The sequence below is a fragment of the Aspergillus tubingensis genome (assembly GCF_013340325.1).
Source record: "Aspergillus tubingensis WU-2223L DNA, scaffold_9, whole genome shotgun sequence".
Taxonomy (NCBI): domain Eukaryota; kingdom Fungi; phylum Ascomycota; class Eurotiomycetes; order Eurotiales; family Aspergillaceae; genus Aspergillus; species Aspergillus tubingensis.
The window spans coordinates 589986-604265 of NW_023336283.1; the positions used below are offsets into that span (position 1 = coordinate 589986).

The 14280-nt window shown below is 51.2% G+C and overlaps 6 protein-coding genes across 6 annotated transcripts; 4 read left to right on the forward strand and 2 right to left on the reverse strand.

Moving 5' to 3' along the window:
- Window positions 1-632: 632 nt before the first annotated feature.
- On the forward strand, window positions 633-4275 carry AtWU_08278 (GPI-anchor transamidase subunit GAA1; the record flags this gene model as incomplete). The annotated part of the gene is made up of 11 exons (XM_035503386.1): window positions 633-825; window positions 891-1028; window positions 1099-1180; window positions 1235-1300; window positions 1352-1473; window positions 1526-1729; window positions 1993-2010; window positions 2180-2471; window positions 2555-2793; window positions 2855-3729; window positions 3787-4275. The coding sequence occupies 11 exons, from the start codon at window positions 633-635 to the stop codon at window positions 4273-4275; spliced, it is 2718 nt and encodes a 905-aa protein (XP_035359279.1).
- A 366-nt stretch (window positions 4276-4641) lies between these two features.
- On the reverse strand, window positions 4642-5917 carry AtWU_08279 (proteasome regulatory particle lid subunit RPN9; the record flags this gene model as incomplete). The annotated part of the gene is made up of 3 exons (XM_035503387.1): window positions 4642-5283; window positions 5344-5579; window positions 5650-5917. 3 exons carry the CDS (start codon window positions 5915-5917, stop codon window positions 4642-4644), a joined length of 1146 nt encoding a protein of 381 aa, XP_035359280.1.
- Window positions 5918-6495: 578 nt separating this feature from the next.
- AtWU_08280 (class I SAM-dependent DNA methyltransferase) lies at window positions 6496-7350 on the forward strand (the record flags this gene model as incomplete). Its single annotated transcript, XM_035503388.1, has 3 exons — window positions 6496-6533; window positions 6587-6758; window positions 6829-7350. The coding sequence occupies 3 exons, from the start codon at window positions 6496-6498 to the stop codon at window positions 7348-7350; spliced, it is 732 nt and encodes a 243-aa protein (XP_035359281.1).
- Window positions 7351-7924: 574 nt separating this feature from the next.
- On the forward strand, window positions 7925-9492 carry AtWU_08281 (complex I NDUFA9 subunit family protein; the record flags this gene model as incomplete). Its single annotated transcript, XM_035503389.1, has 9 exons — window positions 7925-8073; window positions 8131-8144; window positions 8210-8272; window positions 8323-8417; window positions 8471-8562; window positions 8614-8755; window positions 8803-8961; window positions 9008-9343; window positions 9394-9492. 9 exons carry the CDS (start codon window positions 7925-7927, stop codon window positions 9490-9492), a joined length of 1149 nt encoding a protein of 382 aa, XP_035359282.1.
- A 200-nt stretch (window positions 9493-9692) lies between these two features.
- Window positions 9693-10819, forward strand: AtWU_08282 (uroporphyrinogen-III synthase HEM4; the record flags this gene model as incomplete). Its single annotated transcript, XM_035503390.1, has 2 exons — window positions 9693-9990; window positions 10062-10819. 2 exons carry the CDS (start codon window positions 9693-9695, stop codon window positions 10817-10819), a joined length of 1056 nt encoding a protein of 351 aa, XP_035359283.1.
- Window positions 10820-11183: 364 nt separating this feature from the next.
- On the reverse strand, window positions 11184-12390 carry AtWU_08283 (mitogen-activated protein kinase; the record flags this gene model as incomplete). The annotated part of the gene is made up of 4 exons (XM_035503391.1): window positions 11184-11212; window positions 11262-11991; window positions 12038-12233; window positions 12281-12390. The coding sequence occupies 4 exons, from the start codon at window positions 12388-12390 to the stop codon at window positions 11184-11186; spliced, it is 1065 nt and encodes a 354-aa protein (XP_035359284.1).
- Window positions 12391-14280: the final 1890 nt, after the last annotated feature.

Here is a 14280-nt window from a genome sequence, read left to right on the forward strand (position 1 = left end):
AGAGAGAAGTAAGCGACGATGTTGGTTACTCTGTAAAGCATAAAGGAACGATAAGCGTTATCTTCCACGTGACCCCGGAGGATCCGCGCTGGGAAGAGAAAAGGCGAGACCAGATCAGCTTTCAATTTAAGAGCAACCAGATCCAGCCACCCCCGGAAAGCACTAAAGTAGTGCCTCTGCTCTCTTCCCTGGGGCTGTCTGGCCTTATATTCTAACTTATTGTTTCCCGCTATTTTTCTGCGCTGTTTGAGTTCCATCCGTTGGCTTGTTTCATCTTGGCTCAATTCCCGTCGCGTATACCGGAGTTTGCGTGCATTGCATCCAGTGGCTTCAAAACGAGTCATTGCCAATGGTTCAAAGTTCATAAGTCCTTCATCAAAACCAACAGAATTACCATCTCTCGAATTGTCCTACTCGGTTCCGCTCCTTTCCTCGACCACACGAGACACTCTCAAGCCCTCGTGACTATTCCATCGCTCCCTAGACTCCGCCAGTCCCGTGTTGTACATCGCACCTCGACTTTCACCGCGCCTTCATTGATATATTCCGCCTGCGATACTATCGACCTTCATCTATCATTGTAATAAACTTGCCTTGACATATCGCCTTGCTACGGCCATTCGCACTCGACCATGGCCACTCCCGCTGCCCTTCCGCCGCTACCCTTCAACCCGTCCAGGGTACGATCTTACGTCCTCCGCCTACCGCTTTTCACCCGGCTCGTGCTTCTAGCGATTATTGTATTCTGGCTGCTGGAGCTTCAGACAATCTGGAGTGTGGTACAATGGGGCTCCGTGATACCAGAGGAGGTTGGATTCGGCACTAGTATGTCTCTTCGGGCACACGTGGCCTTGCTTGCAAGTACAGCCAGGTTCTGACTCTTAGGACAGTGTACCGTCTTAACACCTACCCTTTCATCCACTTGGGATTCTTCCATGCCTTCTTGAATATACTTGCGCTCACGCCCTTGTTGGAGCGCTTTGAGGCCGAGCATGGCACATTGACCGCCGTTGCGCTGTTCATTGGACGTAAGTTGCTTCATGGTGTGCTTTAGGACGGGTGGACGAATGTGCTAATGGATGTTTACTTCTCGTTTAGCTCTTTCTACGCTCCCTGCAGGCATTTATATTCTGATTGAGAGGTTTGTTTTGCATAGGAATACTGCGGTCGTGGGTTCAAGGTGAGTGCTCTGTAGCATCTCTGGGTTGTCAAATGGTATCTAATGGGTGTTCAGTATCTGGGTCTTCCTTCTCCTGGGCTCCGAGGCCATTCGGACCTTCAAATCAAACCCCTACTTTAGGTATGTTCGAGCACTAGTCTCTGTCTCAGTTCCCGACTAATGCGGCTTCAGTCTTGGGTCGACCAAGATTCCGACGTGGACCTCGCCCTTGTTCGCATGCGCTCTTGTCTCGATTCTTGTGCCAAACACCAGCTTCCTTGGCCATCTATGCGCTATCCTAGTCGGATACTTGCGTAAGTAATTGTTTTTCAGTAGACCTCGGTTCGCAGCTAATCCGCTCGACAGTCGGCCTTGGGGTCCTCAAGATTTTCGTTCCCCCGGAGAAGGTTTTGAGATGGATTGAGGGCAAGCTCAATTTGCTCGGAAGACTGCCACACTACGTGTCAGTGGATCAGAAGACGTACGGCCGTTATGGAGTCCTTCCCACGACTACCACCGGCGGAGAAAGGGGAACCCCGATGAGCTTCCTCGGCTCATCGCAACGCCTTGGTCCGTGAGGACTAAGAACTAACGCTATACCTAAGTGGATACATTCTTGTGCATATTTAATTAGCATTATACGGCATTCAATAGTGACTCGCAATATTGCGTGGAAAGCAAATAATACTGAATCTAGGGGAAGTTGTGCAGGTGGTCTATAGCGGTTGACGTAAATTTGCGGGCAGATCAATTAGTGCTCCGTAGCGGCGGTAGACATCTTGCTCCGATCAAGCACCACCTTCACCATGGGATTTGGTTCCCTAATGCTTCAGATCTCATGGCCTTGAAATGTAAGATTCAAATTGATTTCTACTCTAACGCTCTATCTACGAAACTCGTTGCCCCCTTTTTGCCTTGCCCTCCCTACAGCTCCATGCTACTCACCCTCCACCTTACCCCGGATTGTCGCGAAGGACACCTCAAACGAGACCAGACCACGCTGACAGGTATTCATAACAGCTGCGATCCGCAAAGTGCGGAATAACCCTCACTTCCTCTTCGTGCACCTACCGCACATCCTCTCATTCATCTGCATCGTCGCCGGCGTTGTTTGGCTCCTCCTACTCCCCCTCAACGATTACTCCCGACAGACCTACATCTCCGAGAACGCGCTCCTGCCGGGTCAAGTTCACGCCTATTTCTCCGGTAGCGAGCAACACATCTTCCGTGGGTACAAGAAGGAGCTAGAGGGGGTACTTGAAGGGCAGACTGCCGAGGGACAGGAAGCATGGAATGATGCCTTTACTCCTGCGTATGTTACTGGAGCTCCGCACCGTCGCGAATGGGAGTACGATATGAATTCAATTTGCTGACTGGACATATAATGCTGCTTAGTGTGTCGGATAAGATCCAATCAATTTTGAAAGCTACCGGGTTGAAAGTCGCCACGCAGAACTACGAATACACGTCGTCAGGGATCACGCATCAGGGACAGAATGTCTACGCGATTATTCAGGCGCCGCGAGGAGATGCCACCGAAGCTATTGTGCTTGTGGCGGCTTGGAAGACCGTGGAGGATGAACTGAATTTGAATGGTATTACGCTTGCTCTTACACTGGCGAGATACTTTAAGCGTGGGTGGCTTCCTCGGTCGTTATGGGATGTGGTATGGTTTGCTAATTGGATGGAGAACAGGGTGGTCGCTGTGGTCGAAGGATATCATCTTCTTGTTTCCGCCGGACAGTAAGGCAGGCACTCAGGCATGGATTGATGCATACCATGATATGCAGCCGGCGTTTGTGCAGCCCCTTCCCTTGAAGAGCGGTGCTTTGCAAGGAGGCTTGGTGATCGAATACCCGTTTGACCATCGCTTCGAGTCTCTGCATATCCTCTACGACGGCGTTAATGGTCAGTTGCCTAACCTAGATCTGTTCAACACGGCTATATCTATTACCGGTGGGCAGATGGGCATCGGGACCAATCTGCAGGAGATGTGGGATCACGATGATAGTTACGAGATGCGGTTGCAGACCATTATGAGAGGAATGGTCAAGCAGGGCTTTGGCTATGCCACGGGTCCTCACAGCAGTTTCATGCCGTATCACATAGATGCTATCACACTCCAGACGAAGGGCGAAGGTTGGCAGGATGAGATGGCACTGGGCCGCACAGTTGAGAGTCTCTGCCGCAGCTTGAACAACCTCCTCGAGCATCTGCACCAGAGTTTCTTCTTCTATCTTCTCATGCAGACCAACCGGTTCGTCAGCATCGGCACATATCTCCCCAGCGCGATGCTGATTGCCGGTAACTTCACCATCATGGCAATCGCTCTCTGGCTCCGGACAGGCTACTACCCTGGCTCGCAGCAAGCCTCGAAGCCCACGAAAGAACAAGTCACAACCACGACCACAACTACAGAGAAGCACGACGACGAACAAGCACCACCCGCGAAAGCAGACGCCAGTAACAACATCATAGAACGTCAACTGGCCCTCCCGCTCACTCTCGTCGTCAGCCTCCATCTCCTGGGTCTAATCCCCCTCTACATCTTCAACAACATCCCCCACCAGGTCCGTATCCCCCCTTCCCCTATAACAACCCAAACTCATTTCTAACAACCAACGCAGTACTACCCAACAGCAACCTACACCAGCATCCTCGCCAACTTCATCCTCCCCCTCCTCCTCTCCGCCACCCTCTCCTACACCCTAACCCCCCAGCCACAACAATACCACCTCATCAAATCCTTCTCCCTCCTCATTCTCGGCCTCTTCCTCTCCACCCTCGCAACCCTCAACTTCTCCCTCTCCTTCATGGTCGGTCTCCTCTGCGCCCCGCTAAGCTTCATCCACCGCATCAACCCGCAAACCACCTCCCGTCCCCTCAGATACGTCCTCAGTACGCTCGCTCTGGCACTATTGAATGTACTCTCCCCGCCTGTCGTCCTGCTCGCAGCGTGCTGGTACTTCAGCGCTGATGTCGAGACGGTCTTGACGCAAGCCGCTTTCGGGTGGGATGTCTGGGGCGTGTGGACGCAGGTCGTTGTTTGGTGTGTTTGGTGGCCTGCTTGGGTGGCCGGGTGTGCATTGGTTGGGTTCTCTCTGTTCTCATCCTGATTGAATGATAACGAGTTGAGTATATGCTTGGGGGGTGGGATCAAGGGCTTTAAGACTTGATTGATAGGTTGAAAGAAGTCTTACATAGGTGGAGGCAAGGATGGATAGATCAATAGTTCGTTATCTCTTTTTCCGTTTCTGTACTATAATAGGCATGCATTTATGTATGTATAGGTTGAAAGTTACATCATATCAGATGTTATTGTGGATGTGAGTGTAAAGAGAGCTAGAGAGGGCTTCGTAGATCTCAATTATAATGAGGTTCTAGTACTTGTTCGTACATACATGCATGGTAAGTCTTTTACCCATCAGACAGGACTAATCATAAGAAACAGAAGACGATATAAAAGAGATAGAAAATGGGACCTATGCAGCCCACACATCCTTTCCAACGCCCTCGATCCAGTGACCCAGCTGGTTGACACCAGCATCCCAATCCTTCAGACGGTTCCGCATGCCCTCGATCTGCTTCATATCCAGAACCTTCGGCTGCACCCAGTTGATCTGGGCGACCTGAGCCACCTGATCAATGGCACCCTTGAGCAGACCCAGCGACAAGGCCTTCATGATCAGATGCTCGATCTCCTGGGGCTTGACCTTCGTTTCGGCGGAGATGGACGAGAAAGTCAGGTTGCGGTCGTGCGGGGGCCGACGGAAGACCATCTCCGTCAGCGCGGACAGGGAGATCTTCTGGTACAGGAAAATGCGGTGTTGCTCGAGCAGCTGGTTCTTGGAGATGTTTCCGGCGAGGACGTCGTAGGCGGTCAGGTCGCCGCGGTTGAAGGCGAACAGGAGCTCGCGCAGCCAGCTGTGCGGCGTCTCGGTGAGAGAGTCCAGGATCGGGTGCAGGAGGAGTTCACCGAAGTTGTAGATAGTGTCGGAGACGAGCGCGGCCACGCTAAGGTTGTATGCGCGGGAGACGCGCTCGGCTTCACTGAGATCCTCGAGGTTGATGCAGGCGAGGTAGAGGAGGGCGTTCTTGTAGAAGGAGGCGAATTCTTGTTTGGCCTGTGGATTGGGTGAACAGGGTTAGTGAGGTCTATGTGGCGGGTGCGGGGGGGGGCATACGTGGTAGTAGTCCGCGTTGACTTTGTAGAAGGATGCGTGCACCACAGTCTCAACGGAGTCGAACGTGTCCAGCACTTTCTGGCATGTCTCCAGGTCCTTCTGCGCACCGTTCAGGTCTTGTAGCCGTTGCTTGACGTTGGCGACATCCGCGAGGGCGTAGATGTAAGCATCTTGTGACTCGGGCTTGTTGACTTTGTCTGCCAGCGATGTGAGGAAGGTGAGGCGTTCTTGGTCATCTGATAGCAATAATGTTAGCGATGCTTTTGGTTTGCGAAGATCCATACAGGGATTAGCTGGGATACGAACTTGAGCACTCTGTTGACGCCATCAACCCCAGCGAGACGAACTTGAGCTGATTGATTCTGTCGGCGAAGCTGAGGACGAAACTCTTGAATATCGGTAGTCGCTGGGCAGCGCTCTCTGGTAGACGGAAGAATTCAATCAAGGAATCCGTAAGCTGATGCCATAGTTTGCGTTCCCAGTAATCTTCGAAGCTCAGGAAATAGGCCTGGCATTGCTCGGGAGCTTGCTGCAGCTGGTCGGCGAGGAAATCGGAGATCCGTTGGTTCTCCATGTTGGAGGAGGATTAGGAATACGGTATGAGGTCTAGGATGGGATGGATGAAAGACCGAAAGGAGGGAGAAGGAGAATGGGCGTAATGGAGGGAGATGGAGGCAGGGAAGCTGATCTGAAGTGGAAGCGGAGCTGGTCGTGATGCAGCGCCGTCGAGCTCGGGCGGTGAGGCACATGACATCCTACATCATCTTCCGTCTATTGCAGTATAGTTATCGTAACTTCTCCGGCTTCATTTAGGGTGAGAACTAGCGTATCCATTCATTCATTCATTGGGCAGAAATTGCTGGTCCTGATGTGAGCGTGTTAGCTGAAGGTGCCTGATCCGCTTTAGGGATTAACTTGGCGGCGACATTGGAGGGTCTACAAGAAGTATCCGATATGTCTCCGAACTTGCCTACTGTAAGCTTCTGGTCAGTCTGCTCAGCCATGGTCAAGCAAGCTATAAATATGGCTCTCTACACCCGCCTTCCCCCTGTCTCGTAGTCATCCTAAGATACTTTCCCAACACCAATTGATCAATTAAATCATTTCATACGTAGCTATACTGTGATAGCTAAGCCGAATCTCTATCTAAACATGGCAGAGCACACAGAGAGGAACCGTCAGTACTTTGAGTATGTGCACACCACCTTTTCTTTGCTTGATGATGTTGTCTTATGCTTTACAGCAAGCTGGCCAAGTCCTACACCAGCGACTTCAAAAGTATCCTGGAATCCATTTGCAGACTGGTGGACAGTCACCGTCCATGGATCAGTGATGCATGGATCGACACTGAAGCTGGAAAGGGGAAAGAGATCAAGATGTTAGAGTATGCATGTGGGACTGGGCCTGTTTCTTTGGTAAGTTACTATGTCTCGTTCGCATTGCTATTGAAGTAGCATTGTCATGAACCGCGAGTTAATTTCATAGACGTTGGCACCTTATGTCTCGAAGATCGTTGGACTCGACGTTTCGGATAATATGATTAGCGAGTACAACAACAATGCCAAAGAAGCGGGCTATGAAGACAAGATGGTCGCACTCAAGGGTGACCTTTTGGCTGAGTCTGCTCCGGCAGAGCTCTCAGGGCCCGAGTACTTTGACTTTGATCTCGTGGTTGTCAGCATGGCCCTTCACCACTTCGAGAGGCCAGAGTTAGCCATGGCCCGCTTTGGAGAGCGTCTGGAGAAAGGTGGTGTGTGCGTTATTGTCGACATTGTGCCAGACGATCACCACCATGGCCATTGTCACAATGTTGAGCATGGCTTTGGCGATGCTGCGCATACGGTCAAAAGCCATGGATTTACCATGGATCAAATGAAGCAGCTGTACGAAGAAGCTGGACTTGGAACGGGCTTCAAATATGATATTTCGAAGGAGCAGGTTGTATTCCGCAAGGATGGGAAAGAGCATCTGAAGACCATATTCATTGCTCGTGGGCAGCGTGCGTGATAGCAAAGGAATAGGTTGCTTATGCTTTGGTGATTAGCTTATAAATGCGATATGACAAGCGTCACGTTCGTTCAGCAGTAATGCGATGTTCATTTTCCACAGGTTCTGCAGCAATTGACTTTGTAGTTCTTGGTTGTTAGTGGTAGGTTCATTTGGATCTCGACATGACGATGATGAGCGCCTAGCAACCAATCAGAGGCTTTGAATAGTCAGACGCGCTCCGGTGTGAAATGCAGTGACGGCCATAACCACGCCTCCATAGCTAGATATGTGTGTAGATTTTGATGGCTGAAAGATTCATTCATCTAGATACTTAATCAATCACACAATTGTCTGAAGGACAAGTAGGAAAGAGTTGGCAGACAATTGAAAGGTCGAGGGTGCTGTCCGAAAAAGGACTAGCGCCAAGTCCCGTGCCAACTCCAGGATATTCGGGACCACGACTTTCGACCAGCTGCAGTACAAGTCCTGACGTCGAGCTACGCTCTCTCCCCTCTCCTCACCATTGTCCATTGAAACACCGATCCGGACGCAGTTCGGTGGTCTCGTCCGTTTCATATCCAGAATTGAGACCATGCAGACGTCCCGGGCCGTCAATTCCGCCATGGGCGCCAGGGCATTTGTCCCCGCTCCTAAGATCCGATTCCAGATCCAGCGCCGGAATCTTCAGGATGTCGCGATCACTAGAACTGGAAAGCCGATTCTGAAGGTCCAGGGTGGCCGGTAAGGCGCATTGTCGTTGTGATGGAGCTCCGCGATGCTGACTAGTCTTTGCTACAGGTCCTCTTTGGGAGGTACATATCCCTCTTCTGCCGCGCCGGTCTCACGCTACCAGATGGCTAAAATTGCTCTACTTTAGGTCACACCGCGACCGTCTTCGGTGCTACTGGTTTCCTCGGTCGTTACATCGTCAACAAACTCGGTATGTTGGTCAATTGGTCGGAAGGGAGCACAGGAATTGACGCCTTCCAGCTACGCAGGGATGCACCGTTGTCGTCCCCTACCGTGAGGAGATGACGAAGAGACACTTGAAGGTCACTGGTGACCTTGGCCGTGTCAACTTCATTGTATGATCCGTCAATAATAGTGTGGTTGGCTTGGCCCACTAATCGTGGTCTAGGAATACGACTTGCGCAACACCCAGTCCATTGAGGAGGCTGTGCGCCATTCCGATGTTGTCTACAACCTTGTCGGTCGTCAATATCCCACCAAGTCAGTCCTCCATAGGCACGAGAAGGCGATGCGCTGCTAATAACTGGGCAGGAACTTCTCCTACACTGACGTCCACGTCGACGGTACGGAGCGCATCGTTGAGGCTGTTGCCAAGTACGACGTTGACCGCTTCATCCACGTCTCTTCCTACAACGCCAGCCGGGACTCTCCTTCCGAGTACTTTGCGACCAAGGTCCGTGGATCGATCCGCCATAGTTACTTTCATACTGATTGTCGCAGGCCTGGGGTGAGGAGATCGTCCGCAACATCTACCCCGAGACCACCATTGTCCGCCCTGCGCCCATGTTCGGTTTCGAGGACAACCTCCTCCACAAGCTCGCTCGTGTGACCAACCTCCTCACATCGAACCACATGCAGGAGCGCTACTGGCCCGTTCACGTATGTTAAGAGGTTGACTTTGTTAGGATTCAGCTAACATGCATAGGCCATTGATGTCGGTACTGCTCTGGAGCGCATGCTGCACGACGACAGCACCGTCGGTCAGACCTTCGAGCTGTACGGTCCCAAGAACTACTCCACCGCCGAGATTGCCGAGCTGGTCGACCGCGAAATCGTCAAGCACCGCCGTCACGTCAACGTGCCCAAGGCCATCCTCAAGCCTCTGGCTTACTACCTGAACAAGTACCTCTGGTGGCCCACCATCTCCGCCGACGAGGTGGAGCGTGAGTTCATCGACCAGGTGATCGACCCCAACGCCAAGACGTTCAAGGATCTCGACATTGAGCCTGTCGACCTCAGCACCCTGACCTTCCACTACCTGGTAAGCACCCCTTGACCAAATCAATCCTCTCAGAAACTAACAAGATGCAGCTGGGTTACCGTAGCGCCTCGTACTACGATCTCCCTCCGGCCACGGAGCGCGAGAGACAGGAGGAGAAGAAGTACCTGCACGTTCTGGACGACCAGTAGTCTGTTTTTTTAGTGTACATAACCTACTAGACCCAAATTTCGTTTGTTCCGTCACAGTGTAGTTGTATTACTCAGTAGAAGAATAGCCGCGGCTTCTCCGCATCCGTCCATCCCACTTCACCACAACAACAACCCTCACTCATCCTCGTCCACAACCTCAACCACACCACCACACCCCTAATTAACTACAAATCAACACAATGACCTCCCCAGAAATCACCAACAAACCCCCCATAATCCTCCTCAAAACCAAATCCACCCCGCACGACAACTACTCCGACTACTTCCACCACCCCACCAGCAACTACACACCCACCTTCATCCCAGTCCTCTCGCACAACTTCCACACCGAGAGACTACGCTCCATCCGCGAGCTCTTCACATCCGGCCAATTACTCCCTTCTCAGAAGAATAATGACCGAAAATACGGCGGATTGATCTTCACCAGCCAGCGCGCAGTCGAAGGCTTCGGGAGAGTACTTGCTGAACTTGACGCTGGTAATTCACCCTACCCCACCACTACCACACCATACAAAATCAACAATCATACAGAGACTAACAAGAAACAGACAGCGAAGCTAAAGCTACACTAAAAACCTCCTCCCAAAACCTCCCCATCTACACCGTCGGACCCGCAACATCGCGCTCCCTCACGACCATCATTGACAAATACCTACCGCACGCGAGCATCCACGGCGCAGATACAGGGAATGGAGAGGCATTAGCGAAGTATATTCTTGAACACTATAATTCTCTTTATACTACTACCAATACCACCACCACGACGTCATCAAATCCCAATGGGGAAGATGTATACAAGCCACCGTTACTTTTCCTCGTTGGCGAACAACGACGGGATATTATCCCGCGGAAACTTATGAATCCTGATCTCCCCCCGGGGGAGGGTATTGGTGTTGATGAGGTGATTGTGTATGAGACGGGGGTGATGGAGGGGTTTGAGGAGAGTTTTAGGGGGGTGGTTGAGAGGGAGAGGGAGGTTATGAGGAATAATAATAATAATAATAGTACTACTGGGGGGGAGGGGAAAGGGAGGGTGGTGTGGACGGTGGTGTTTTCGCCGACGGGGTGTGAGGGGATGTTGAGGGGGTTGGGGTATTTGGATGATAAGAGTGGTAGTGGTTGGGGGAAGGTGGATGGGGATAGAAAGAGGAGGAGGTTCTTTGTTGCGACGATTGGGCCGACGACGAGGGATTATTTGAGGAGGGAGTTTGGGTTTGAGGCGGATGTTTGTGCGGAGAGGCCGAGTCCTGAGGGGGTGGGGGAGGGGATTGAGAGGTTTATGAATGAAATGATGAAATCTTCTTAGGAGACTTAGGGGTGGTGGGTGTTGGTGGTGTAAGATACCTGTGATGTGTATATACCCTTAGTTTAAGAAGTTCATACCACTCTATCAATCGCTAACGTAATGTATATTCAAGCTGGACTATCGCTGAAACTGCACGCCGCTTCCACATCAACATCAACAATAATCTCGAGATGCTGCAGTCATGACTCCCTCACATATGGGCTATTCGACATATTACTGCGTACAAGGCCAGCGCGCTGAGTGCTGCTGCCTGTTCTCTATGCATCATGGGTATGTGCTAAGCCAACTCCGTCCATCATGTCAGGCTCTGCCTTTGTTCCGTGTCGGGTGGTATATCAATTGCATTCATCGACTCGTGAAGCCTTTACCGCATAATCTCCTCGTAGATCAGGACTGCGCATGTTAGTAATAAGACTCTCTCAAAGTAGGCGGTATTACTCACGCTTCAATTGCTCCTTGCTGAGTGCATCTTTGTTCTTGTCGAAATCAAAGAAGCCTTCGGGGATCGGGGGCGCCGTGGGCTCATCATCGGGGTCATGGTAGGGCTCCAGGTACGGATGACGCAACGCCTCCTCGACAGTGATACGCTTCGCAGGGTTGAACGCCAGGAGCTTCTCCAGAAGGTCCAGCGCCAGCTCGTTGCTCTTGGGGAACATTGCGCGGAAGGGGATCTTCTTCTTGAAGGGAAGTGAGCGAATGTACTCCCGAGCCCGGCGAGACTTGATGCCGTAGTAGTCTTCCATGGTTGGTGTGCCAAGGACATCAAGGATCAAAGTCAACTGGTGGTGGTAGTCCTTTCCGGGGAACAGCGGCTTTCCACTCAGCATTTCTGCCAAGATACAGCCGACACTCCAGACATCGATCGCCTTGGTGTATTCCTTGAACGTCAACATAATCTCCGGGGCACGGTACCAACGCGTCGCAACGTATTCCGTCATGAAGCCAGAGTTGTCGTCGGTCGATGCGGCTGACCGGGCCAGACCAAAGTCACAGACTTTCAGGTCGCAGTTTGCGTTGAGGAGAAGGTTGGAGGGCTTGAGATCACGGTGAAGGACGTTGGCGGAGTGCATGGCCTTGAGCGCACGCAAGGTCTGGTAGATGAAGTATTGGCAGTGGTCATCGGAGAGGTCCTGGGTACGAATGACCCGGTGCATATCCGTCTCCATCAGTTCCTAGATTCGTCAGTTTCATCTTATCTAGGCTCTGCAATGAGCGTACCTGAATCAGATACACCTCGTTGAAGCTCTCATAATTCCGAGGCCTCTGGATATCCAGAATGGAGATGATGTTCTCGTGGTTGAAGTAGCGCAGCAGCTTCATCTCACGCAAAGTCCGCAAGCAGAACATCGAGTGGTCGAAGGGAGTGATCTTCTTGATGGCGACTTTCTGGCCAGAGGGCTTGTGAATAGCAGAGCTTGGGTTCATTAGTACGCCGCCATCATTTACATGTGAGCAACTCACCAAACGACACCGTAAGCTCCCTCACCAATAACATCCTGGATCTCATACTGGTCGGAAACGTTGAAAGAGATCTTGCGCGACCCCCCTTGAGGAGGCATTTGCTGCACCATGTTTGCGGTTGTGTACTATCAAGTGTCAGTCAAAGTCAATGAGCGTATATGCTGCAATCAGTAGTGTTGGGCCGTGTTCTCATTATACTATCTCATCACATCTCATGACACCCTCTGAAGTGACAAGGTAGGCCCGTCACATGCAGCAACAAAATGGCCTATTGAGTAACACCGCGACCCACCACATGTTCAAGCAACAGACACCAGGCTAGCGCTTACAGGAGGGCTCTCGATTGAAGTTGGTTATGTTGGGAGGCTAATAACCGCCAATGCGCATGCTAGGGCGAGAGTGGTAGACGAGTGACAGTCGTTCGGGAGCTGTCAAGGATCGGAAGCGGGGTACAGCGCGTCTGCAATCGAAACCACGGAGGACCCGCAAGTAGCCGCCAGGAGTTTCGGAGGCGCCTGTACGTTCGGGATGTGAGGGATTCAATGTAGAATCGGGAACCAGTAGCGGTTGGTCGTGAGGCAGACTGGGTGAGCCGCTCAGCAAGGACGTGCGGTGGATGTACAGTATGTGATGACCTAAAAAGGAACTGAGGGATGTCAATGAACCGGTCCAACACGAGCGGAGAGAACCTTTTGTAATACGCAGGTCAAGAGGCAAGAAGTCGCTGAAAAGGAGATGAACTTACCAATGTTGAGGAGCTATTTTCACACTCCGTCTGGCGTTTCACAGTTCCGTTCTATTTTTAAATCCGTTGTATGGTGAATCCCTCGTAGCTTGCGCTATGCAACCGCGAGTCAGTTTCAAAGGGTTCTTTGAGCTTTCTCGAATAGGTAGTGGAAACACACCAGGGGCAGATCGGAGAGGGGGGGGAACACAGAAGAAGAGTAAGCGCAGGAGGAGGGAGAAAAGACAGCAGGAGCAGTTCGAGGGGATGTGGAGAGGGGATGGAGAGACACAGAGCAATAGTGAAGGCAGTAGTAGGAAGCAATGAGGAGACTAGCGTACGTAGTTGGAAGTTAATAAACCGGGCGCGGATCGGCCAGAGTGGGGTGGGGCTGGATGAAGAGGAAGAAGAGAGAGAGATGAAAGAAGACAGAAGATGAGGGAGATGAGTAACAAAAAGGAACTTGACAACAATAGCTACAATAGATGAATAGAAAGAGAGAGAGGGAACAAGTGTTCTTGCGCAGTGAATGCGTGGCCTCCCACTTCTTTGAAGACGCAACACAGATGAGGGGGAGAGAGAGAGAGGGACAGAGCGAGAGAGAGAGCCTACCAAATCTCGGGATGCTCCAAGAAGACCCGGAAAACGTGGAGCAAGTTATCGATAGAAGGCACCGACCCAAGGAACGACACTCGATAGCAGATAAGCCACAAGCTGTAGTTTAGGGAAGTTTGAAGGGCCAGGGGGGGAAGTTGAAATTGATAAATATAGCACTTGAACCAACAATGGAGAAACCACCTACTACTAGTAGTAACTATGACCACCAACAAACAGCCACCAGTGGGAGAGTCCGAAAGTTAAGGGAAATTCCATCTTATCCAGCTGGAGGCGAGATGGCCTGAAGCAACTGGCAGCGAGACAGTCCAACTGGTTAAAACAGAACTATTTGGTTACGGTACGGTACGCGTGCCTGATCCAGTGTTCCACCAGGAACATCATCTCCATCATCTCCATCTAGACTATCATCTATTTTGTAAAAGATATTTATGTTGATTGACTATATATTGAACTATACACCATATACAATTCAGTCCCAAACTCAATAATCTATTCACACAAATTTCCCATCAATCCCAAACCCGTCTCTCGTCTCTTCATCTCACCTTAGTTTTGACCCATCTCATACCATTTCTGGCCCCCTCCTTCTACCCAAACTAACCCCATACTAACTATAACTACCACTACTACTTACTCTCATCCAAGCAAGAAATCAAAA